The sequence below is a fragment of the Canis lupus genome, chromosome 20, assembly GCF_003254725.2.
Source record: "Canis lupus dingo isolate Sandy chromosome 20, ASM325472v2, whole genome shotgun sequence".
NCBI classification, from domain to species: Eukaryota; Metazoa; Chordata; class Mammalia; order Carnivora; family Canidae; genus Canis; species Canis lupus.
Window position 1 is genome coordinate 8908677 of NC_064262.1, and position 26543 is coordinate 8935219.

The window sequence follows — 26543 nt, forward strand, 5'->3', positions numbered from 1 at the left end:
AAGCATTAGCATAGAAGGAAGCCTCAATAAGAGGTGGGGATATTTTTTCAGAAATGTTATTAATGGAAATTCATAGACATTTAAAGACATTTGCTGGTAAAATGACACACATCTTAGAAAACAGAAGTAAAAACTAAAAATAAAAATTGTTTTTCAAAAAAAATTTATTTTTTTGAGAGAGTGAGTATGCATGTACTTGCGCAAGCTGGGAGGACCAGAGGGAGAGGAGAGAATCCCAAGCAGACTTTCTACTGAGTGCAGAGCCGAATGAGGCTCAATCTCTGGATCCTGAGGCCATAACATGAGCCAAAACCAAGAGTGAGATGCTTAACTGATTGAGCCCAGGTACCCCTAAACATTTTTTTTTTTAATGTTGCAAAGAGTTGTAAAAAAGGAAAGGTCAATCTAAACTTATCAAAATGGCCAGTTACTTTGAAACTTTAAAATAAAAGAAAAACAGCCATCAAAACCTATTTTTCTCTTGACTTTCAGAATTCAAAAATAACAAAGTAGATTTTCTTTTGCTTCTCAAGACTAGAATTAAATATGGCTGGCTTCAGGGAAAGAGCTGAATTTTTGAATCCCTGTGATCAAAAGATTTATTTTTACGTCAAAACTCAATACAATTCTGGAACAAGAAGCCCCAACATGTATGTGTTCTGTTCTAATCAGGCAGTCCTTTGGAAACTAGACTGTTAGTAAGAAATCTCTTAAGACCATCATTAGATGATAGTCGCTAGCCTACTGTGTGTGTGAGAGAGATATAAAAATAAATAAATCATAATGAAATCTCCTTTATAAAAAAAAAAACCCAAACCATCATGATGTGCAGATGATAGTATACTATCTTATTAAAGAATGAGATGATACAAAGAATACAAGGGGTTCACAAGCCGTGGTAAGTAGCAGGAATGAAAGGATGTTAGAAGGTACCTACCCTTCTGCTATGAGCTGGGTTCTCCTGGTCATCTGTAACCTCTTCTTTCTCTTCTTCTTTTTCCTCTGGATTGTCTATTTCCTTTAGAACAGAGGTGATATTCAGCTGTACTCTTAAGCTCTAAGAATAAACAATCTTTGTCTGGCAGCTAAAACTCTCTAGAAACAATTTCTAATGCTTTATGGTGTTATTCATGAGACTACATGGTAAATACACATGATAAGTACCACACTCTGAACAGTAATGTGGAAAGCAGCTGAAAGGATGTTCTCGATTATTGCCACATCCACCTTGACATGAAGGTCTTTAGGTATTGTTATAAACTCCCTACATAGAACAACTTGTGGCAACCAGGGACCCTCTTTATTTGCAGAGAATCAATACCACAGCAACATTCTCTGACCAGGGGAAGATTACCTCATGGTCACTGGACACAGTTGCTTTCTCAGGAACTTGTTCTGGTTGCTGATTGTTATCCTCTTCTGGAGCCTCATTCTGCTGCTCCATCTCTAACTCTTTCCGTCGAGCTTTTCTACGTCTTGTCTCTGCTCCGATGGTGGGTAAGCTTGGAGGAGGTGGGAGTGGTGGTTCTGCGGCATTGGGATTCCTTTTCTGTATAGGGCAATTCCGGTTCCCCTTGTGACATGCACAGTCCACTTTATAATTACTGCTCCAAAGAAACAACCGAAAGTGCCTGTCTCAGTACCCTTGCAAAATCAGTCATACAGTCCATTGATTCTCTTGGAGAAATAGTGTAGTAATTTCCCCTTGTATTATCTTTAAATAAGTTAAATAGACACATTAGAGTCCTATGAATACTTTTCAATATTCGGTGTTTTGCTATGTAACCCTAACTCTTTCCCTACATATGGTCAGTGGAAAAGAAAGAAAATTTCACTAAGTTCTGTTCTCCTAAATGTCTTTATGCTACTTAGTGGGCAGTGAATCAATAATAGAGGCCGAAAAGGCAATACTTCCCTTGCATCTACTTTTACCATGTCCTCATTTTTTATCTAGTGATTTCCTACTTATTCCTAGTATCTTTTCTTCTTATACCTGTGCTAAACATCATTTACCATATGATCTTTTTGGCCTAAAAGGACCAAGAGAGAAAAAAGCATCTATTTTACAAAATCCATCACATATTTATCTATGACTTGCCATCTCTATTTTTCTGCCTTGTCACATTCAGATAGATTACATGGTTCAAATGGATGGGGCGAATTTAAAAACTTTCGTTCTATATGGTCCCTGGAACAAGTGCTGTGTGCATAACAACAGATGCTACTGCAATTTCTAGGAGTGTTTCATACCTACCATTTTTACTATTCTTGCCATAAAGATATAAAAGCAAAACAACTCTGGTTAGGAGACTGGTGAGCAGTGACATATTATGTGTATGTATCTCTAGAAAAAAACTGCCCCAACTCTGTCTTTCCCTACACAATTTCTAGACAAAAACTACATTATTTATGAAAAGATTAGGTTTAGAAAAAGAGGAAATGACAAGGAACAAAAGTAGAGCAACAAAAAAGCTTAATATGTAAGACAAAGCCATTCATGTATGAAAGGTTTTGTAGGTCTTACCAGTTACTGTACTCATAATCAAACGCTATGGTGACCTCAGCATCCTTGGTGATGGCAGACACTGCATAGATACATAGGTGAATCATCCCATCTGCAATCATGTGTCGCACCTGTGTGAACATGGCTTATGGTTGATGACTTACCATAAAGACCAGGAACTCTCCATAAGACAGAAAAATCCCTTTGCCAAATTAGTTTCTCTTTACTTAAGAGTTACAGGAGTCTATTATGTAACTCCATCATTTGACATGAAACTATCACACAGTAATTATTTGAAAATTTATAATACTTCTTGAAATAAATGGAGAAACCTTGAGATGCTAGAAATTGGGATAAGATCTCTGCTCTGCTCTACATCTTTAAGCCGTTCTCAGTCACATCAGAGAATTAAAATTCCTTAGCCTGTCAGAGAAAGCTCTGGGGATTTTCTTGCAGCATTTGATGTAGCTGCACTGATTATGCACTGAGTAATGAATTCTAGAAATGTCTAGAATTTCTCTTATAATACTATCATCTAAAATCTAAAAAAAGTGCAATCAAACAGCTTAGTTTGTGCCTAATGGACATCTTCTATCATATAGTAATTTCTTTGATATAACCTAAATGACTTCTTATCCAGTCTAGCTCTTTCTCTCTAGCAAATGCAAAATTTGTTTTTTCCCATTTCTTCCTTCTGAAAGAAAATCCATTCCTTGCTCTCATCGTGTCAGAATAAAAGCACTGTTATTTTTTTTGTCTCTTATGATAAAAGATTATAATCATTATCTACAGACCTTGAATTAATCTGGGTGAAGTTTTCAGACTGCCTCTTCAGTAGACTTGTCCTTTGGTGGTTCCATTCAAAGAGAAGTTGCTACAGAAATCTTACCTCTGCATTTGGTGTACACGATCTTCTGATGAACCGAGCATCATTACCGAAAGTACGTGCATCCACACACATCTCTACACCATTGAATTTTGAGTAGAAGAGCACAAAGGGGTATGGTCTAAGGGATATAATTGAAATTCCTGTAATTCTCAACACAAATAAAAGGGCCACCCCATGACTTCACCTCAAATATGAAGCATATGCTGACAGAAGAAGCAGCAGTCCTTTGCAATGCCTAAACTTGACAAACATCACATGTTTGTCTGCTTCTGATTAAAGAACAAGCACAAAGCAAGGAATGCTTGGCTTGGAAAGGAGTCATTACCACTTTATATATTAAACAATTTGCAGATTTATTTATACTTTTCTACAAATAGCAGACAGGTGTGAGCTTATCTGAGCTCTAATCTTTTCCTCAAGAGCATCTTATCAACCAGGATCTTTTTAAAAGCCATACTGCTCTGCCAGGCCCACTTTAGCCCTCACTGCTCAGTGAATGATGTTCTTACTTTTTGAAGAAATGCCCATTGACCTCAAATTGCTGTCGCAACATGACTTTCCCTCGATACTCTATTATAAGAGTGTCCAGAGCCAAGTCTCTTGCAGCTCTAAGGATCTTCCGGTGTTTTTGAACACGAGTGACTCTTCCCAACTGTAGCTGCATAAAACCAGAGGATTAACATTAGACAATAGCAACAGCAGCACAGCAAACACCTAAAGTATTTCCTGAGGAAAAGGTACCAATATTTTTAGATTTTATTTGTATGCTATTTAGCTCAAAAATCAGTTTTTATTTTTTAATAATCACAAATTTTTTAATGATAAAAGCTTCTAGGAAGCAGGCTCTATCTAACAAACTGGTCACCTGGTCCCTCACAAAACACAAGATAGATCATAGAAAAAGGTATGATTAAGATTCTAGTGGCTCTATGTCTAATTCAAGAATGAGGAAGAACAAGCTTAACTTCCTATCAATCTTAAAAATTCATACTGAGGATGCATAAAACTTTCCTATTCGTTTTTGTCTATTTTTAATTAATACTTTAAAAAAATAGGTATCCAGACAGTTTCTAATCACTACAACTTGCTTTTGGTTAAAGAGGCTCAACAGCTGGCTAATTCGTTATTCTAAGGGGCTCATACATTTGAAAGAAATGATAATCCCATTATACAACCTCTTCCTAAGGGTCTCAACTACATATAGGAGTCTTTTACCCTTTGATCCTTACCTGCATTTGGGAACCAATAACTGTATTATTACAGGCCAATTCAGTCTTATTAATAGTGTCTAAAATAGCAGGTTTGCCCACAAATTCCTTGCTAGAATGTAGATGTTGTTCAAGGGCGTTCTGTACATCTGCACTGTACTGATTAGTGAAAGCTTCTTCATACTGATCAGTCCATAGTCTTATCCGATTTTCCCATCCCTCAGTTGTATTCTCATCTAAATTCTGTGCTTCAGAAGGAGAATTCTGTAGAGAACAAAGGTCAGGTAGGTTAGGAGAATCCATGCATAAAAATGCGAGGAAAACAGGCTGAATTTCCAGAGAAAATTTATTTTCACTTGGCAGTTGGTGTGGCATAAAAGAGCAATGGCCTGGGGGTTAGGGGATCTGGCTTCTAATCATGGTTTCATTACCACTAAGATGTGAGGCATTGAATAACTTCTTAGACAAGCTTAGTTTCCTCATTAATACAGGGAGAAATTAATTTGGATCATCACTGTCATTTTATGACCATTTTAAAATCACAGAAATAAATTTTGTTATCAGAAGAATGACAAAGTTCATAAGAAAACCTTCATAAAAACAAACATAGATACCTCAAAAGATTAGTTTAAATTTCAATGCTTATGAATACGTGTGTTAGTGTACCAACTCATATTATTCCACTACTCCCAAGAGAATATTTTTGGGTTTTTTTTTGTGAATTATTTTTTCATTATACAATTAATACATGTTCATTCTGAAAATACACATGACCAAAATAAATAACCTGTAATCTCATTTCTGAGACAAAGCCATCATTTTGGTGTGCATCTTTCGAGTGCTCTATTTCTGACAGTTTAAACAGCTGCACCCTCAAGAGGTGAGGCAGGGGCAAGGGAGTGGGTAGACAGTGTAGAAAATGCTGAGAGGTGCTTTGCTATACTTCTCTAGGAAAACCACTGCCCTCTATGGTGACAATACTGAGAAAAGATTATTATATCTCAACAACATTATCCTAAATAGACAGTTTTTATGTTTGAGATACAGAGACACAGCTTTAAGTCTGACACATGTTCTCCTCCATGGTGTTAAAGACTTAAAGTGTCATCAGAAAAACAAAACAAACACGGATAGTGATGATGTCATACCAGTGATGACTAGAAGAAAAAGATACCATAGTACCAAAGCTATTTGCAAATCCATGTCCATACTAAAGTTGCAAATATAGGCATAAGAAAATTAAATATACTTTCCATGAATGACACAGAAAACATTTATGTCTATTTTAACTGCTTTCTTTCACTTTTGTCCCACTGTTTTTGATTGACTGTTGTCTACCATCCTTTCCCCAAGGAACAGGAAAATGAAAAGAAAAAATTAATGCCTTTCTTTTCTACCCTTCTCATTGGAATCAAAAAGAATGAACAATACAAAAAGGGATCTAAGAAACACCTGCAGCCAACACACTGAGAACACAGTATCACCTGCTTGGGTATCAGGAGTAGCTAAGCAAAAGAAAAGTTCAAAACCTTAGATATAAGGGTGCTTAGGAGACTGGGGATTAGAGGTGCCCAAACAGTATTCCCAGGCTTAACCATTCAGTAGTGATCACTAAACCGATGGTTTACTACACTTAATGTATACTGGAAGCCACTGTTATGTTATTAGCTATTGTTTAATAATACAACTCTGACTACTCTGCTGTCTCATTCTTCTGGGTATTCGAAACCGTAACTCAGTACGTTTAGAACATGGTTCCCAAGCAGAGGTGATTTTTGTCCCCAGGGGACATCTGCTAATACGTAAAGTCATTTTTGATTACCATACCTGGGTGCATGTGTTACTGGCACCTAGTGGTTAACGGTAGTCTCCAATAGGCAAACTCTTGACTTTGGGATTAGAATCTAAATGGTAAATATTTTCCATCTTTATGGCTCTCAACCACATCTTTGCTGGTGCTCTTATTAATTAATAATTAATTCTGAGTACAAATTTGTAACCCTAATCAGAATTCTGATATAAGAATCGAACTGGGGTATCCCTGGGTTGCTCAGCAGTTTAGTGCCTGCCTTCGGCCCAGGGCATGATCCTGGAGACCCGGGATCAAGTCCCGCATGAGGTTCCCTGCATGGAGCCTGCTTCTCTCTCTGCCTGTGTCTCTGCCTCTACCCCACCCCCACCCCCCTATCTCTCATGAATAAATAAAATCTTAAAAAAAAAAATCAAACTGACTACTATTTTTTTTATTATTTAAATTTTAGGATGCCATAGGATAATCTGTCAACATCTTGAAAATGCAAGCAATATTTACATATAGAGAGATTTATAAGTAGTTTTCTGGGGCAGCCAGTCAATAGCCTTCAAAAGGTTTTGGATATTTGGAGGCAAATTACAACAGTTAGCTGATAAAAGAGAAAAAGGCTTAACAGCTGGGATCAGGGCTATGTCTGCCCCATAAGTTTGAGTAAGGTCCCCTCCAAGCAAATGAGACAAAAATAATGGGGGCAGTTAAGGCAAATGTAACCTCTTACAGGAGACAGATCCAGCAAAAAAAATAACAAGTTCTATTCCAAGACATCCAGGACATGTTCTTGGGCTCTAAATCCTCTGTCATTACTTTTACAATCTGTTTATGGGTATACACTACATGAAGCCTTCAAATTTTAGATAAAGTGTCACCTGTGATCTTTGTTAGTATCAGTTACATTGGTGTTCTGTATATACTTATGTATATTAATCTTTATAAAGCTTTTCCTTAATAAAAGATTTTAATGTTTATGCCATATAACCTTCAACAGCAAAGATCCTGCTTTTCATCATTTACATTTAGGGACAGGAATGCTTATAGAATTCAATTCAATCTTAATTCTAAGTAAATGTTTTGAAGCCATAAGTAATGAATTGGGAGCCATGCTGTCCTCCTACATATACATAGGTAAAGAAGATACTAGACAGTATAATCAAATCTCTTTTGGGCAAACTGTTCTTTACTACCCAGTACCTAAAAGTCCTTTTAAACCACTGCATATAACTTCTCAATTCTTCAACCACTACCCAGTATCACCTTGTAAGCTCTTTCATTTGATAACTGAAGAAAAGAAACACTAGCACCATATAAATTTTATATACCAAACAGATATGCCAGGAAACAAAACAAAACAAAACAAAACAAAACACAGTTCAAAACTAAGTAATTCCAGTAAGAGTAATTCCTATAATACTACTTTCCTAACTGATGAAATTTATCCTTTCAACTGGTGAGTAAAGCCCACATGGTGCTAGGGTGGGTGCACAAGAGATCCTGTATCACCAGAAAAACCTCAATCCTGAGGTTGAGGCCAATTACAACGACAGAAAACATCAGCCTCATTTTGTTTGGTAAACGTCACTTACCCCTCCTTGACTGCCCCCACCCCAGAAAAGCAGCTAATAATGAAAAACTAGTAAATGAAGGCTGATTACAGAAAGGGAAAATATTTCAGAAAATGGCCAAGAAAACCTACTTTAGAGAAAGCCTCTATGAATACTGAATGGCAACAATTACAAACTAGCAAAAAGCAGAGTCCAAGATTCCCAGACCATCAATGTCAGGAAAGAAGCTGACCAAAATGCAAGATCACAGTGAAGTAAAACACAGCATCAGGGAAGAATACCCCTTACCTTCATCCGCAAGGACTTCCGGGATCCCTCTCGAAATGCCTATCCCAAAGAGGAAAACAAGTAGAACAAAACAAAACTTGGTACCAAGAATGACAGTTATACCTATCTGAGACTAAAACTAAAGCAAGAACTAGTGTTTTAGTCTGTCCCCTTTTTCCTAGGTAACAAATACAATGGAATCCCCCACACTATTATCAAGAATAAGGGTAGCCCAAGGCCAGTGAACTTTGAGGCTAATTCTAACACTTTCCATGGTGAAACTAGGTAATTAACAGGGAAGAGCATGCATCACTTAAATCCTATATGTACTCCTGACACTAAAAGAAAAAGTAAATAAAAATATTTCGTAAGGTTGCAGATTTACCAGTTTTGAAATTAAGAAGGAAACAAAGACCAATCCCCTTAACAAGGGGTGGACAAGTCACCTAGGAGCAACAATGTTGCCATGATGGGGAAGAAAGAACACAAAACAGAAGAGGTTTCTCCTGGAGACTTTTTAGTTGAGAATACAGGAAAGTGACCACAACACTCTGGAAGCCTAGATCATTCAAGAGATGCTTCCTAACTTTTTTGAAACAAGGAAAAAACAATCAACCCAATGACATGATGTGGGCATGTACCAGGACAAGAATATCAGACCGTGCCTTGGGACTGAGGAGGTAGGGAGATAATGAAGGACAGTGGAAGCCTAGACTGGAGGCTGCAGCACATATGGGCTTGGCCAGGTGGGGCTGGGATTTCATACCTGGGATGGGGTTTGGAGTAGAAGAAACTTTGTGCCAGTTGTGATGGTATGAAGTGGCAGAAGAGAGGTTGGTCTACATGTTCACAACAAAGATTAGCCGATTTTTGCAAGCAGAGCAAAAGTGGCCCTTCAAAACATCTGGATCAAACTTAAGAGAATTTTGGCGCCTTCTTGGTCCAAAATTTGGGCTATTTCAGATATATTTCTCTTTAAGATACTTTTACCCTCCATACCTTGATTTTCTTCGTCTTTGCTGCTGCACGACCCTTTTCTGGACTCTTCTTCCGCTTCTTGGGTTTTGTTCTTCTAACAGTTAAGGTGATGCTTGTAGGTGTGTGCTGTGTTGCTGTGTACAACACAGTGGAGGGAGAAAGCTCCTCATCCCAGCTTTCTGTTGCACTGCTATCCCCACCTGAAAAGAAAGTTATTTCATAGTCACATGTTGTGCAAACAGCATCAAAAGTGCATTAAAAACAGCTTATTCCTTTATCTTTACTCCTTTCCGTTATTCAGGAAGTCATAACTTCCATTAACTTTGTCATATGTAGAACATATTCCTTATGAAAATAAGAGTCTGTCTGCATCAAGCATAGAAACCCTGCTCTATATTGTATATATTTACCCCTTGACTGAGTTCCCTCAATGTGTAACACACGAGAAGGATCTGGGTTTTTTATTTGGTGTGTGTGCTCACAAGGAATATTTTGATTGCTCTGGGGCTAAGATATTGTTTCTGGATACATTAATTCACAACAAGAGAATTAAACAGTAGTTGTGAGAGAACTGCTTTCTTTTCCATGAAGAGCTAGCGATCACGGAGACTTACAGGAGTTCTTGAGAGGATTATTTAAATCACAAAATATTTATCTGTCAAAATAGATGGGCCCAACCCATTTTTGGCTCACCTGATATGTTGTCCTGCTTCCGCCGATGAAGTCTAATAACCTTCCCCCTGCTCATTCCCCTAAAGAGGGAAAATAAACTTAAAGTAGTCCTTCCAACAGCATGCAGCACATTGTCGCACACATGGGAGAAGTGTCTCTGCATATACTACCCCCTTCCTCCCACCTACCAAATGTTTCCAGGACATTAAATTTCATATCAAATTCAATAGCTTTAACATCAATCTCTCATTCCTTGTTGTCAGCAATTCTCACCTAGTGCAGAGAATTCGAGCCAAGGAGCACTAAGGAATCATCTACATTAACAAACACAAGAAAGAATACTTTGAGCTTTTCCCTACTAATAAGAAACCCTAATCCCAGCAACCCAGGCTTGAACTGAGATGGAGCATGATCTTACCTGCACTTGTCACAGTTGAGAAGGAAGCCATCCTGAGAAAGACCACAAGGACACCAGGTAGGAACAGTCTCTCCTTCAGAGTTCGGGCTGTCTCCACAGCGTTCCTCTACGGGCGACGGCAGGCCATTCAGGTCAGAACGAGGGATGATCGTCTGGACAGGGGGAGAAGCAGGAGGTGTCGGAGGAGGAGGGGCTCCGTAATTATGATCCTGAAAATAAGATTTTTTAAATCAACAGTGTCCAAACACTGGCCCCTCTCTCCCCTAAAGTATGGTACATATGGAAAGAAAGAAGAAAGTAGTACCCTTTGTTTTTTGGCTTCAACCAGGAAAGTGATAAAACAAAATGCCAAGGTCAACTGGGACATAAAAACAAGAACAATGATGCAGGGCTAGACGTCCGCTGGAGGCAGGGAAGTGCAAAAGGGGCAACTTCGTCATGCTGCATATAAACATTTCAAGAAAGTCACAATGTATAAGAATGGATTACACTCCAGGAAGATCACTGCTCTGGAGAGAAACAAATGCATACTCACAGCATAAGGCAGTCCTCGACACCCATGCCTCTGAGTGGTCCCATAATTATGAGTGGAATACACGCTCTTCTCATTAACTGCTGGACTAGCCTCCACAGATTCAGGGCTGCACAAAGGCGAAAAGCAATGCATGATAGCATAACACCTAATCTTCCCTTAAACTAAGACTTTAACTTCCCATGCTAACCCCGCCTCTTTCCACAACCACCAGCCACTAGAATAAGAGAAGGAACTCAGTGAAACAATCTGATTAACATAACTAGGCCTATAAATAACAGGAGCGTTATTAAATGTGGATTTGTGTGTAACATGAAGCCAGTACAGGCAGATGTCTCAAGGCAGGCACCTGGAATACAAGGTGTCCCTAATGACAAACACAAACGTACCAGCTGAGCAGGGAGTTTCCCCTAGAGAAGCCACTCTGGGCTGGTTTAGACTCAGAACTATTCTTCTTAATTGGATCTCTTAATACTTCCATGAAACCTCACATGACATTTGCAGTGAGTGAGATGATGAAAGTGCCTTCTGCACTGCCCCAGGGACCAGGCCCTCTTCCATTCACTACCAAGACAGGATACCCTGAAGAAAGTACAGGTAAAAACAACGGCATCTTATATTTATCATACCTCTCATCTTGATGAACCCCCAAACACCTTATTAGAGTAATAATTTCTCATCCACCAATGACATGCAAGCATATCACGGACACAATTACTTAACAGCTGCATGGTAATACCACAGAACTTCAAAATAATCAAAACTGTACTCAGAGTTTTATTGTCCATTGACAAATAATAAAAGTTGTGGCTACCATTCTGGATTGCCCATTATTTTCTAGGTGCTCTTATCTATGTTAATTCATTTACTCTGCAACTAGTAAACACGGTAAATAGCACCCCATTTTTACAGAAGTTGAGGTGGTGAGATTACCAAAGTCCATACAGTGACAGAGCCAGAATTTGAAATAATGTCTAACTCCAAATCCTATGCTCTTTCAACTATGCCTAACTGGTTTGGAAAACCAGGGTAACATTCTATCTTTAGAGAAAATCTTAAGAAAATTTAAGTAACCAGGCTTATTGAGAAGCTTGGTTTAGTATCTTTTCATACCCTCATTAAGTGGAAAGCAAACTGTTCAAGTATAATTTATTAATATAAAAAATTATAAATGTTCAAATTTAGAAATATAATTTTAAGCCTTTACTTGATAATAAAAAGGCATAGCTAACAAAGGACAAAATACACGATTTTTTTTTTCCAAAATACAAGTTTTTGGGAAAAAAAGAACTTTTAACTGTGACTGTTACCTGGTTAAGTTTTAGGGAATTTTGAAAGATAATTAAGGAATGCAACTGTATGACTTTGCCGAACTCAATAAAGGATTATCTGGCATTTAAATTAACTAGAACAGAGATTCACAAATTAGAAACCCCAAACACATATACAACTCAGCCTTAGAGATCAGACAGTCTTTTAGGAAATCAAGTAATGCATAGTTTGCATTAAGGAACATACGCTTTTCCTGCCTGGAAGTCTAGTATACAATACACAGTACTTGGCAGGAATAAAGTGTGCAGTTCAATGTGGTGCAATGTCAGCTGAGAAGTGAGGGATAAAAGAAAATTCTGAGATATATCCAACTCACCCAGTTATATGCTCCAAAACTGTGAGAAGGGATCTTATTAATAACAGCAAAGGTAATTTCTAGGTGAAGAAGAACTTTAGACATAGGAAAGTATTCTGTTAGTGAAGTGCATGCATTTTATTCTTTTAGAGTGTCTGCAAGATGGGATCTGGAGTGGGGTACATCAAGAATGCAGGTCAGTATTCTTGAGAAAAGATGATCTGACATGGCTCACTGAGAGGCAATCAGCTCTGAGTATTAGGAAACAGGTGGGGTTTCCTAAATGAAACTGACGGCAAACAAGCATTAATAAAATGAAGGTAGAATTTAGTTTCTATGATGGACAGTTAAGAGAAAGTAATAACTTTCAACATTGTTAATTCACTTAATAAACAAGTATTCCAAGAAAGCTATATATATATTTTATATAAGAGATTTTGTACCACTGAACACATGGGGTGAAACATGGCAGCTGTTTATTAGAAATGGAATTTTTTTGGACGGGAAAAAGGAAAGTGGCATGAAATAAAAGATGGCCATGGAGATGGAGCTATGTTGGTTGTATCTTACCCATCTCCAAACTGGGTAAATATGAACATATGCACTTCATGTGCAAGTCTAGGGAATAAAAATAAAATGTATATTGTGGAGGTTAAAAGGCCATCCCACTGGAAAATACTTTCTCGTAAAGCACAGCATTTAACATCTTGCTATGCGTGCCAAATATTAAAATTTAAGCTCATATCTTTTGATGAGGAAACTGCAATATCCATACAGGCTATTAATTAAATAGTTACATGCTGACAGATAACTACACTATATTCTACGATACACTTGACATATATATCAACTCTTACCTATGTTTCAAAATACGGATTAAAATCTGGAATATTAAGATTGCATTTCCTTATTAGCCAACCATTTTATGCAAATGTAATTATAGCCTATGTTTGAACTGCTATGACAGTTGGGTATATACAAAGAAGCCATGCTTACAACAGATAAGGCACTGATTGTGTTTTAAATACAACATGCAACCAGCTGCAATAATGCTACCTCTTGGAAAATATCTGAAATTCTTTTATGGCAGAATTATAAATTCAGAAAAATCCTTGCTTTTATTGTTTTATCTAGAAGTTCTCCTACAAATACTTAAAAAATGCATAATGCATACTGTTATCAGATTTAAAATCCCATAAGGTCTAGGTCCCTTACTCAATTGAGTATGTTGCCCTTCATACCAAGTTTAATCTTAGAGTACCTGAAACAGTGGAATATGCATGACAGTGGAATATGCATGGTGAAACATTAACAAATATCATCTAAAATGTAACAGAATGGTACATAAGGTAATTGGTGACATTCTCTTGCTTTGTAGAAATACTAAGCGAGTAACGATATAATTAGTTATAACAACATTATTAGAAATCTGTCAAGAAATCAGATGAAAATGTTTCAGAAAATAGGAACATTGTAGTCAAATTTTTAGGCCAAAAGTCTACAAATACTTTTGGACTCCCTAGCAGCATTTATGGGTGGTCATCTCTGCACTCTAGGAAAAACACCAGTTTTAAGAACAATTGCTTTAGGCTTTTTTCTCTACTAGTTCCAAAGTCAGTGATTTAATCTCTCTGTTGAAATTTCTCACAAATGTTAATGCTATCTCCCTGTGTAGTTTGTTAGTCAATCTGTGTAAGAGGTAGTGGTTGACTTTATAAAAATCTATTAACACTATATAATTATAGTTCCTAATGCAAGAAGATTTTTTAAGTATTTGGTAAATAGCTGTAGACTTGGAAGTCTCAGCTACCAGCATAACTAAATCTATTTGGCATGCAAAAAAATAAAACAAAACAGGAAAAAAAGCCCTGGAAGGAACACAATTCCACCCTTCCCATCCCCCACCCTCCATCGTCCTTTTTATATGGAAATAAGGTCAAAAACTTTCAGTTCTAGCCTACCCCAGAATATAGTATACTGCTTCTTGGGGTAGCTTCATTTTAAGTCTTCCTCTTTAAGGAAGACAATAGACAGTTAAGTAATCCTAGGTGGCTTTGTGAAGAAAAATATACATGCTCTTTACTATATTCTCAGTGTTAAGGAAGAAAACCACTATTAACCAGGGATGCAGTTGAACCCAGAGCTCTGGTACAGTTGCTTTGCTTTGCTGAAGGGGAAAGAATCCCCAGGGACTATGAAAATGGCAAGAGAAACAGGGGAATTAGAGCAACACCCACCTCACTCAAGAAGTGGCTGTGGGATCAAGAGTCTGAACTGGACCTGAACATATTCAAAACACCAGGATTTTTCCAGCCCAGACCCTAATCCCTGGTACTGCCTGGAATAGACTTGGCTTCTGGGGGTGTGCTGCCCCCTAGGCCCCTTGGGTCTCTTTCGCTGGACTTTCACATCCTGGTGTAGTGCCACTTCGTCTTGAAAGGTAGGGGGCTTCCACTTCCTTTCTGTAAGCAAGGAAGATTGGGTACAAGGGAGGTAAAAGGACAAGAGGGGGAATCTGTGAGCAGGGGGAATCTTGGACAACTTAAAAGAGAAGGGATACAAAAGGCTAAAATTTTTTAAACTGTGAATAATAATATATAAAGTTTTATAATGAAGGCCTACCTTCATTGCCATTTGGTATTTAAATTCTTCAAGAATTGAGAGTCTATTTTAGGGATTGGGCTTTTCGACAAACTCTGAATTCCTAAAGCTGCTCTTAGCTGAAAAAAAAGTTTGGTACCACTGATTTTGAAGGTCCTCTTTCTAGGCAATGAATATTATATAAAAACAGATGACACTGCTTTCAATGTTTTCTACCCCAAATATCAGAAGTTTTAAGTAACCTGCCCATATAAAGTTTTAGCCCCTTTACTCTACAACAGTGAGAAGTACATAGGAAGAGGCCTTCAAGGAAAATCAGTTGGAGAGAATTTCTCTTTATCTCCATTCATCAATAATCATTAACTCTACAGAAGCAGGTAGTGACACCTACTTTATTTCAATCTTCCCCACCCATCAAAACAAATGAGGATGTAATCACTACTGCGCAAATTTAATTCAATTATATTATTTACTAAGAACCCCCCCTCCCCTAATTCTTTCCTCCCCTTTCTAACTCCTTTTTTACCCTCCAGCTTCTATGGGCAAAAAGGGAAAGGTCTAATGTCATTTAGAGTGGGCTAGGCTTGGGTTTAGAAAATACTGCATACTTATTAGAGGCCCATAAGAAAGTTATCTCCATACAAACTGGTAACACATCTACTACCCAGAAAGTAGCACTTACTCTGATCCAGCAGCCATATCTGAGTAGGATGTATCTGGTGTGGTGACTCCCAGAGGGATTGCAATGCTCATGACGTCCAATGCAGCAGAGAGTGGAAATCACGGGGTCCAATTAATGGAGACTGGCCACTCTGAGAGTGGGGGTGAGCTGCACAGCCTTAACCAACATGTTATGGACATGAGGAATCCTGCCACAGAAAAGGAAAATATCTAATAACCAGACAGTTTGTCAAATTTATCCTAAATGCTACTGAATATTTTTCCATTTTATTTATTTTTTTTAAGAAAAGATATATATATTTAATTTGAGAGAGAAAAAGATCGAATAAGCACAAGTGAGGGAGGGACAGAGGGAGAGAGAGAATCTTAAGCAGACTTCCTGCTAAGCATGGAGCCCGATGTGGGGCTCTATCCTACAACCCTAAGATCACAACCTGAGCCAAAACCAAGAGTCAGATGCTCAACAGAGTGAGCCACCCAAGTATCCCTATTCTGCCATTTTAAAAATAAGTCTTTTAAAGGATAAATATAAAACAAGTACAGCAAAGGGTCTACACATTATCCTATTTTCTTGTATACTGCCTTAGTATGTATGTATGTATGTATTTATTGCATTAGTGTTTTAAAACATGAGGTAACAAAAGTTATGCTTACTTTTCATTTGTTCTATTAATTTTTAAAGAAGATTTTATTTATTTATTCATGAGAGACACAGAGAGAGGCAGAGACACAGGTAGAGGGAGAAGCAGGCTCTACTCAGGGAGCCCAACGTGGGACTTGATCCCAGGACTCCAGGATCATGCCCCCGGCCGAAGGCAGGCGCCACACCACTGAGGCACCCAGGGATCGCCCTCTATTTCTATTTTAATTTTTTTCTTTTTAGCTAAAGGGGAAGTATAGTCTGTGTAGCTCACTAGCCAAGTACATTTCCATCATTTAACAACTGCTTAAACAAAATTTTTTAGCAGCCTAGGACCTATATAAGTTTCAATGTATAGGATAGTAAATAGAAATAACAAAGTTTAACTAAATTCTTTAGCAATTAAAGACCTTCATTTAGAGGCTCTTGGCTTGCTCAATTGGTGGAGCATGCTACTCTTGATCCTGTGGTCATGAGTTCAAGCCCCACGCTGGGTGCAGAGCTTACTTAAAAAACAAAAAAGAAAACAAGCAATATCTTCATTTAAGTATTTTTTCCCCTTAGGCCACAAATAAATGTAATTTTACCAGCAACCAACAAAGTTATTTCTTCTATATTAAATATGATAAAAGATATGTTTACATACAGTTGTTCTTATTGTCTTTTTGTATCACAGAACACTCTTTTCTTCCTTTGAAATCATTTTATTTTAACCATAACTTTCGGAGAAGATGCAACAGTTTTAACTATATTTGTGAGGCCATATCCACTGCTAGGTATAAATAAAAACATATAGATTAGTTTCATGATAAAGATTAGGAAATTTTCTATGGAAAAGTAGTGAGGATACCCTGAGTTGCTGATCATAACTAGTGGAAATTTGGGAACAGAAGGACTCAAAAACTACTAAAGTGTAAGAAATCCATTAGAAGTATAAAAGTACAAAAAAAGTATAAAAGTACAGTAAGAGAGTGGGGTGCCTGGCTCCCTTACTAGAGCATGTGACTCTTGATCTTGGAATTATAAGGTTTAGCCTCAAGTTAGGTGTAGAGATCACTTAAAAATAAAATTTTCAAGGGGTGCCTGGGTGGCTCAGTTCTCTAAAAGTCTAACTCTTGATTTTGGTTCAGATCATGATCCCAGAGTCTAGAGACTGAGCCCTGTATCAGGCTCCATGCTGATTGTGGAGGCTGCTTAAGCTTTTCTCTCTCTCCCTCTCCCCTAACCATCCTTTTCTCTCTCTCCCTCTCTCAAAAAAAAAAAAAAAAAAAAAAAAACTTAAAAAAAAGGAGTATATTAAGAGATTTGGAGGTATGGTGTAAAGGGGGAAATTTTACTATTTTACATTAGTGGTTTTATATTAAACTATTGAAAGAATGAAACCAGAAGCATTTTATGTGGGAAAAAAGTCTGTGTGAATGTTAAAAGCCTAGATTAATAAAGATTTTTGCAAAAAGTCTACAGAAAGAGTTGTGATTGATATGCTGATTCATCTTAAGACAAGACAGGAGAAAAATCAAACAACTACTTATGTTAAAGATTTTTAATGAAAAGTATGTGATACTAAGTCAATCCAAGGAATTAATACAAATTTTAAGTGACAGACCACATAAGATGCTTAAATCATATTTTGATATATGAAGCAAATCAACATAAGAAAACCAATTGTGAACAGTGAGTTAGGCCAAGCTTTTAAGAACACATAAAGAGAATATTACTCTTTTGTGTTATTTTAGAATACTGGAAACAGCTATAAACTAAGCAGCCCTCCCTGGCACCTACACTTTGCAAAGAGCTGGATCTCATCAAGATCTAGGACTCTTCAAATCTGGGTGAAGGCAAGACACCGGTTCCTATACAACTGGAGGCAACACAATGCTAGACTTTGGACTAAAAATGAAAAAAGGCAAATTTTCCTATTGTTTCTTCACAGCTTACAAAAGAAGTGACTAATATAACTCTTTGGATCCATCTGACACGGAAAATATTTACTTTCCCTAACAATATATCCATACAGATTTAGGCAGTACATCCTTTACTTCTGGGAAATTGAAATAAAATCTACAAATAATAGAAGAGAGAATACTTATCAAATAAGCTCAGAAAAATAGTTAAATATTGGGTATTGTTGGTTACAACTCTTCCTCTAATTTAGTATCACTCTGTAACTTGAACTAAAAAGAAAAAAAAAAAAAAAACCAAAATCCCAGAAGCTGTCTGGCTTGATAATCAAAACACAATCTGATAATGATCATACCTCTCTTAAATATAGGAATCTCAATTACATGTTACATTTTCAGTAAAGGATAAAAAAAAAGTTATTCAACACATTAAAAAGCCTTTATCATAGCTATTACTATTCTATGCCCATAAAAAAAAGTAGGCTTCTAGAAGAAAGGCAACTTATAAACTTAAGCTGATAATTATTTTTCGGAGTAATCTAAAAAAAATACTAAAAGGAAAAAAATGGGAAAATTATTACAGATAATATTTCCTTAATGAGTATATAAATGATTAACATATTCCTTTTTTTTTGTTTTTTTTTTTTTGATTAACATATTCCTTACTGAAATCTCAAACCAGCTAATTTGGAGACCTGATAAATTTAAGAAACATTAACCACTTAACTATGAATTTCTTGTTCATGAATTCTTCCATCTTTCTTTTATCTAGTTTTGTAGGACTCTTCCTCTCTTCTGATAAAAACAATTATTACAGATTAGCATGACCATCTTCTAAATAATGCATTCACATCATGTGATGAGCATAAGGGAGGAAGGCACCTGATGTAATAATAAGCACTGGGTGTCACATGCAACTGAAAAATCACTAAATTCTACCTCTGAAATTACTACACTGTATGTGAACTAAAATTTAAATAAAATCTTGAAAATAAAAAAATAAATCAAGCTTTCACAATATTAGGGTTAATACCAAAAATGTTAAACGATATTTCTCATATAACCCTGAGAATTGTTCCTTCCCTAAATAATACTCTGCAAAATGTGGCTATTAAAATATTAACTGAAGACTTTGTTTTAAAAGATTTTATTTACTTATTCATGAGAGACACACAGAGAGAGACAGAAACATAGGCAGAGGGAGAAGCAGGCTTCCTGCGGAGCCAAAGCGGGACTCAATCCTAGGACCCTGGGATCACAATCTGAGCCAAAGGCACTCAACCACTGAGCCACCTAGGTGCCCCTTAACTGAAGACTTTTTAACAGATCATCTATATGCAATATTTTACTACAATTACTCTAGTTTTACAAGCCAACAGACTCTGAGTATAGTTTACCAAACTTAGTAGTATAGAATTTATTAACTTACACATAATTTGGAGAGGTGCGTCCTAGAGTGAGAAGTTGTGTCTCTAGGTGAAACAATTTCAAGGTATCTTTACTTGTTAAATTTTTTGTCTCTTTCTACCAGAATATAAACTCTATGAGGACAAGATTTTTGTGTTTTATCCTCTGTTATACTTCCAATGTTTAGAATAGGGCCTGGCACAGGATGCCTGGGTGGCTCAGTGGTTGAGCGTCTTGCCTTTGGCTCAGGTTGTGATCCTTGCCAAAGTCCTGGGATTGAGTCCTGCATCAGGCTCCCCATGGTAAGCCTGCTTCTCCCTCTGCCTATGTCTCTGCCTCTCTCTGTGTGTCATGAATAAATAAATAAAATCTCAAAGAAAAAAGAAGAGAAGAGAAAAGAAAAGAATTGTACCTGGCATAAAGCAAGTGTTTGAGAATGCTTGCTGAATGAATTATCACCATTTATTTCAGCATATGATTTTAACATCCATTACAATATAAAAATTAAAACAAATGTAAAGGATTTGACTTAGTCACCTTTTTATAGACCTCCAAATATGAAGTCCCCCAAAATTATCTGCCAGTAGCTCTGAAGACCTAGAAAGAGTTGAGACACAGATTAGTACAGAAAGAAGTAACAAAATGGACACAAAGAATAGAATTATATGGAATATTTTCTTTTTATTCTTTAAAAGAGAGAGAGCAAGCAGGTATATGCATGAGTAGGGGTGAAGGGAGAGTGGGGCAGAGGGAGAGACAATCTTAAGGAGGCTCCACACTCAGCAAGGAGCTCAGTGCAATGTGGGGCTTGATCTCACAACCCTGAGATCATACATGAGCTGAAATCAGAGTCATAAGCTTAATACCATCCAGGTGCCCCAAATCATATAGGATATTTTAACAGTAATTTATTTCATTTCTACATATTGCCTTGTTAACTATCCTATGTTTCATTTAGTACTCTATTTTTGTCCTTTAACCATGATATACTATTTTTGTATAAAGCCAAAACCTAAAAAAAGAATGGAAAAGGAAATTGTCTTTATTAGACTTAAGTGGAAAATATTATGTCACTGGGTAATCCTCTGTTCTTCAAATGAGAATTTTCTCGCATTTCCCAAGGGATTCCTTCTGATCTCTCCTAGGAGGTACTTCTCCTCCACTGACCCACTCCCAAATTCAGAGGCATTTCTTTAACCAAATGTCAAGTTTACTACTCTCCAGTCAGACAAGGACATCACCTATTAAAGTATAAATCCATATTATTTCTCCCCTTCCCCTATTTTCATCAAGTCGATCCTCTGTCCTACTAAAAAAAAAAAAAAAAGACAATTGGGAGTTAATTCTACTTGTGAGACACTCCATAAAAGAATATGTGGGGGAAAAAAAAAAAAGTGGAAAAAGAGAGCCTTAATTAACTTTCTACCCTCCAAAAAGTAAAAGATAACAGGTGATTTTGGGAGGCAAAAAGTCAGCTTTTTAAAAGATTTTATTTATTTATTCATGAGACACAGAGAGTGAGAGAGGCAGAGACACAGGCAGAGGGAGAAGCAGGCTCCCACGCAGGGAGCCCGACATGGGACTTGATCCTGGGTCTCCAGGATCACGCCGTGGGCTGAAAGCGGCGCTAAACTGTTGAGCCACCTGGGCTCCCCCAAAAAGTCAAATTTAACATTAGCCAGAATAGGGAATTAATATCTAAATGTTAACGTATTATGTATATGAAAAGAGCTGTTTTGGGGATTCCAGTTATCAAGCAATAGGGGAGGAATGTACTTTTATGTCAATATTTTGTGGGCTTCTAATTTACAAAAAATTGGAAAATAAACTATTCCTTATTTTTTTAAAAACAAGATTTTTATTTAATTGACAGAGAGAGAGAGAATATGAACAGAGGGAGGGGCAGAGGGAGAGAGAAAGAGATAGAGGGAGAAACGGAATCCCAGCTTAGCATGGAGCCCAACCCAGGGCTCCATCCCAGGGCCCTGAGATGATGACCTGAGTAGAAGGCAGACACTTAACCAACTGAGCTACCCCAGGCGCCCCTAACTATTCTTTAGAAAGAACTTTAAAAAAGCATGCTCAGAATTACTATAAAAATAAAAGGTATGAAGGTAACAACCAAAGGAAGAATAAAAAAACAAACCAAGAAGAAGTAGACTCCTTTAGCAACAACAAATAAGAAAGAAGGTAAAAAAAATGACAAAAAGAAAAAGAGAACTAAATATATGGATGTACAGCAGGGGGAAAATGAATGTATCAGAATTTCAATTTCAAATCAGTTTAACCTTTTCCAGAACAATTCATCAGAATCCATAGAAGACTAGCAAGTTCTTAGATTCAGAAGCAGAACTAGCCAAGTCTCCCAGTACAGAGTACTCTTTCGAGAAGTCTTCATTTACACACACATAAAGTTTCTGGAGAAAAGACTGTTAAATAGAACATGACAAAAATGTTTTATAATTACCCGTCTTTTTAATTGGGTTCAGAAATGGTCAATAGTCTCTGTATGTGTCATTCTGACAGTCTTTTCTCTATATGACTTGCTGAAAGCACAAGACCCATGTGATCTCTTTGGTCACTCTCAGAGCAGACAGACAAAAAGTGTTTTAAGAACAATTCCAACAGGGATTTCAGAAAAAGAAATTGCATCAGCCAGGTGAGCCGGAAGCAGCTGGGAGACAAGAGTCCAATAAACAGCCAATCCAATGAAAGAAATTCAGAACAAGTCTGCTTCAGTAATCCTGTGAAGAGGACTGGCAGGAAGAGGAGTGCCGCTTTAGAAAGAGAACAGGCCTCATATGCTTCAGACAGTCTTTGTACTGAGGCTGTGGACCTTGGCCATTCTCCCAGAAATGATGCAATCCTGATGAACAAGATCTGCTGCCAGAGAAACAATTGTTAACAGCCTATGCAGACAGCAACTCAGCCAAGGCGTAATCTCTGATCGACTCTTCACAAACCCCCAGAAAGCCAAATCTCTTCCTCAATTTTGATCTCTGACAAAACATGCAAGTGAATATATACATTTAAATATATACAAACAAGCCATCTTTCCAAAATGCCCCTTTCCTTTTAATTATTTTGGTTTTCAGTACCAATCATTCATAACTAAATTTTAAATAAAACACTAAGAGCATTTCTGCTTTTATGAGTACAGTCCTCCAAGCATAACAACAACAAGGTATTAAATTAAAAGCAAGGTATTAACAAGGTTGAAATTTTACACTTCTTTTTCCTCACTTTCTTTAGAAAACGTTTTGAAAAAAAAAAAAAAAAAGAAAAAAGAAAACGTTTTGAAAAGTAGTAGTGGCATCCCTATGTATGAAAATCATTCTGGAATCTAGGATCCAATTATGAGATTTCAAAGTAAGGACAAACATGCACATTCACTAATTCAGGGACAGGAAGGCATATTTTGTAGTCATTTTTGAAGTTACATGACTCAGTATGTTAAAGATAGTCATGTATTAGAGAGGGAAAATCTCTTGTTTAGGCTGACATAAACAGAAGGTTGAATAGTAACACACAATTTACAATGTTTCCTTTTCTCAAGGGCAACAATATTACTTCAGATCTTTTAAGAGGGTTAATGATTATTTTCATCTTAGTAGCAAAAACTATTTTGGAATCTAAATTTAAAATATCCTCAATTTAAAAATCCTCCCTAGATCCCTCATCTCCTAGGTCTGGTTTCCTTTTCAGAGTTTTAGTATTAAGTTGTACATACAGTACCATTATAAAATTATTAGGATTTTACCCCATCATTTACTAAATAAAAGACCCTGCATACAACAAATCTCAGTTCTCTAAATTCCAACTAGCCATAAGCTACAATCAACCAAATTTCTTCCTTTTGAAAGCATTAACTCTTAAACTGGGATTCACTAAAAACACAAGCATCTAAGATGTCTCCTGAAATTAATATATTCAGCTCAATCTACTACCCTCATTTTAAGCTATTAAATAATAAAAAATAACAGATAGAATAACTCTAAAGCAATAAAAGATGTACAGAAGGTCAGTCTGTGAATAAATTTAAAGAAAAAAAATTTCAGGAAAGTTTTCAGTAAGGGTTAAGAGAAAATCGCTATTAGTTAAGATTCAATTTCTGAACCTGATTTTTCAAAATTTTGTCACACACGTAAGTTGAATTTATTCTTAAATACTTTAAAAAAAAAAGATTATTTACTTGAGAGAGCAAGTACACACTCATGTGAGCAGAGGGAGGATCAGAGAGAGAGAATTTCAAGCAGACCCTCTGATGGGGTGGAGGCAACCTGGGGCTCGATCTTATGACCTGAGGCAAAATCAAGAGTCGGATGCTCAACTGAATGAGCCGCCTAGACACCTCTATTCTTGAATACTTCTATACTTCAGTTTCTTCTATTAAACAACTTCATAAAATAATAAAAAGGAGAGACAGGGAAAGACTATTAAGTTTTTTAAACATTATTATCCTTAATTTTTAAATCACAAGCAGTTAAAAAATGCAATAAATATATGAATGCATTTTTATCTACAGGACCAACTTGTCTAAGAACTAATGTGGCAGCTGCCATTTATGTGCTTCTCTTTCATCTTCAATCTAAACTGAAGTATTAAGGAAAAAACATTGCCATTGTACTGTAATGTATCACTTTTGCCCCTGAGAAAAGAAAAAATGCATTAGGAAAAAGTACTATATTAAGCAGGAAAACTGAGTTCTAGCCTACAACTTAAATAGTTGGTGATCTCAGAAAAACCACTTTTTTTTTTTTAAGATTTTATTTACTTATTCATGAGAGGCACACAGAGAGAGGCAGAGACACAGGCAGAGGAAGAAGCAGGTTCCATGCAGGGAGTCTGACGTGGGACTCAATCCTGGGACTCCAGGATCACGACTTGAGTGGAAGGCAGATGCTCAACCGCTGAGCCACCCAGGCGTCCCAAGAAAAATCACTTTTTATATACAATCTTTAATTCCTCAAAGTAAAATCTTACTGGGCTTCATTCTGCTTCAGATATCTATGAATCCTGGCACTGGCTTAGGCAGGCAATTCATGCAATGTCTCAAAGTTTCAGTTTTCTCATCTGTACAATAGAAAAAATAATAATACCTGTCCTGCTCACTCACAAGTACATATGGAGTAGCATTTGTAGCAAATAAAGAGTCTAAATGGCTCTCTGCAACCTTTAAACATATGTGAAGAGGAGCCCTTACCTAATGATCTCAATGTAGCTAACAATTATTTTCACTATTCTCCAACAGCGTGTATTTCAATTCTGCTACTGTAACTAAAGTGAGAAGAGGATATGCTGGGAAACATGAAAAAACAGTGAAAAAAAAAAAAAAAACAGTGTAGCAGAGTTAAGTGATAAGCATTACAAGAATTACTGGCAAATAGGCGATGAACTCTAAGAAAAGATGACTGTGCTCAGAGATCTAGTGAAAATTCATATAATTGGGATGGTATAAACTGTAGTTAGGCTTAAAATCTGAAGCAAGTTAATGCAGGCAAAGAATCTAGGAGAAGTGTAGGGCTGAAGATGAAGAAAAGAGAAAAACTGGAGGTAAACAATGGAGATTAAAGAAATTTAGACTAAGGTAATTTAGAGTCAAGACAACGTTTTCTTTATTTCTATTTATTACCATTTACTTTAGATGGCAACATTTGAATTAAAACAAATTTTTAAAACTTAAGTATCGATTATTACTGGTTCTATGCCAGACACACAAGTCCAGATTAAAATTCCTGGCTCTTGGGATTTATATTACCTAGATTTACCAGTTTTTTCCTTCCTTCCTTCCTTCCTTCCTTCCTTCCTTCCTTCCTTCCTTCCTTCCTCCTCCCTCCCTCCCTCCCTCCCTCCCTCCTTCCTCAAACATGAAGTGAGTAACTACTATATATAAAAACTATGTTAAGTGCTATTTTAAGATGTTTCTTTTATCCAAAGCAGGAGAGGGTAGGCAATTTGCAAACTCTTCAGGCTTGCCTATGTGCCAAGTATTACATTTTCACAACCATGAGGGGAAAAAAAAAATCCTAAAGTGTATCTCTACAATTAAGGAGTCATTCTGAAGAGAAAACACCCTCCTTTCAAAGAAAGAAAACCCCAGACCACTCCACAGTTTACCAGTGACACAGAGGTCTCTTATAGAAAGATTTTTAAAATAAATCTCTTGAATTGTTTAGACAAGACTTAAGAATTAAGGACAACAGGCAACAAGAACCCTCAAAACTGACAAAAAGAACCTGACCATACATGTTTTGGGATTAGTAGGCAGACCAGGTGGCTAAGTATATAAAAAGTAAAGGAATTTAAAGCTTAACAATTCTGACATGCACAAAAGAGATCCCCTCTCCAACCAATAGCTGTATCTGTATTTTTAACATATTATCGAGATAATAAATGCTTGTGAAAATAGGCAAACTTTACAAAAGCATAAAAAAGTAGAAGTGAAATTCTCACATAATTCCACTTTCCAAAGATACCCCCAAAATAAGTGGTAACTCTATTGTTCTATAATCTGCTTTGTTCATTTAGTAGTAGGTTTTAGACATCTTTCTATATGCATATATACAAATTTACTTCTTCCTCTTACAGTATCTATTCTATGGATCTACTGTAAGTCATCCTCTGCAGGTTGATGTTTAGATTGTTACTAATTTTCCATAATAAATACAACTCAACAGTCATGTACACATGCTTTTCTTTAACATACACATTTTCTTAGGATACATTCTTAGATGTGGAACTGCTAAAATGTCATGACCATGTATCAGAGATGTCAAACCACTCTCCACAAAGTTAAAACCATTTAATACAGTCCTACATAGTGTGTGAATGCTGGCTACATTTTCTC

At 36.7% G+C, this 26543-nt stretch overlaps 1 protein-coding gene across 17 annotated transcripts in view; it reads right to left on the reverse strand.

Moving 5' to 3' along the window:
- SETD5 (SET domain containing 5) overlaps window positions 1–26543 on the reverse strand; it is an 84560-nt gene that overhangs the window by 30674 nt on the left and 27343 nt on the right. For 2 of the 17 annotated variants that reach the window (XM_025450794.3, XM_035702709.2), the window contains exons 2-16: window positions 20234–20293; window positions 15750–15936; window positions 14704–14928; window positions 11229–11421; window positions 10843–10948; window positions 10308–10516; window positions 9911–9969; window positions 9239–9417; window positions 8261–8299; window positions 4622–4864; window positions 3902–4050; window positions 3393–3510; window positions 2525–2634; window positions 1355–1604; window positions 938–1018 (exon numbers count right to left, since the gene is read on the reverse strand). In XM_025450794.3, the coding sequence (XP_025306579.1) occupies window positions 938–1018; window positions 1355–1604; window positions 2525–2634; window positions 3393–3510; window positions 3902–4050; window positions 4622–4864; window positions 8261–8299; window positions 9239–9417; window positions 9911–9969; window positions 10308–10516; window positions 10843–10948; window positions 11229–11320 (1635 nt within the window). In that variant the 5' untranslated portion in view covers window positions 11321–11421; window positions 14704–14928; window positions 15750–15936; window positions 20234–20293. Of the gene's footprint in view, window positions 1–937; window positions 1019–1354; window positions 1605–2524; window positions 2635–3392; window positions 3511–3901; window positions 4051–4621; window positions 4865–8260; window positions 8300–9238; window positions 9418–9910; window positions 9970–10162; window positions 10204–10307; window positions 10517–10611; window positions 10749–10842; window positions 10949–11228; window positions 11422–12487; window positions 12507–14703; window positions 14929–15088; window positions 15187–15749; window positions 15937–20233; window positions 20294–26543 lie in introns of those variants that run through there. The other 15 variants (XM_035702703.2, XM_049098634.1, XM_049098631.1 and 12 more) reach the window with 15 other exon arrangements.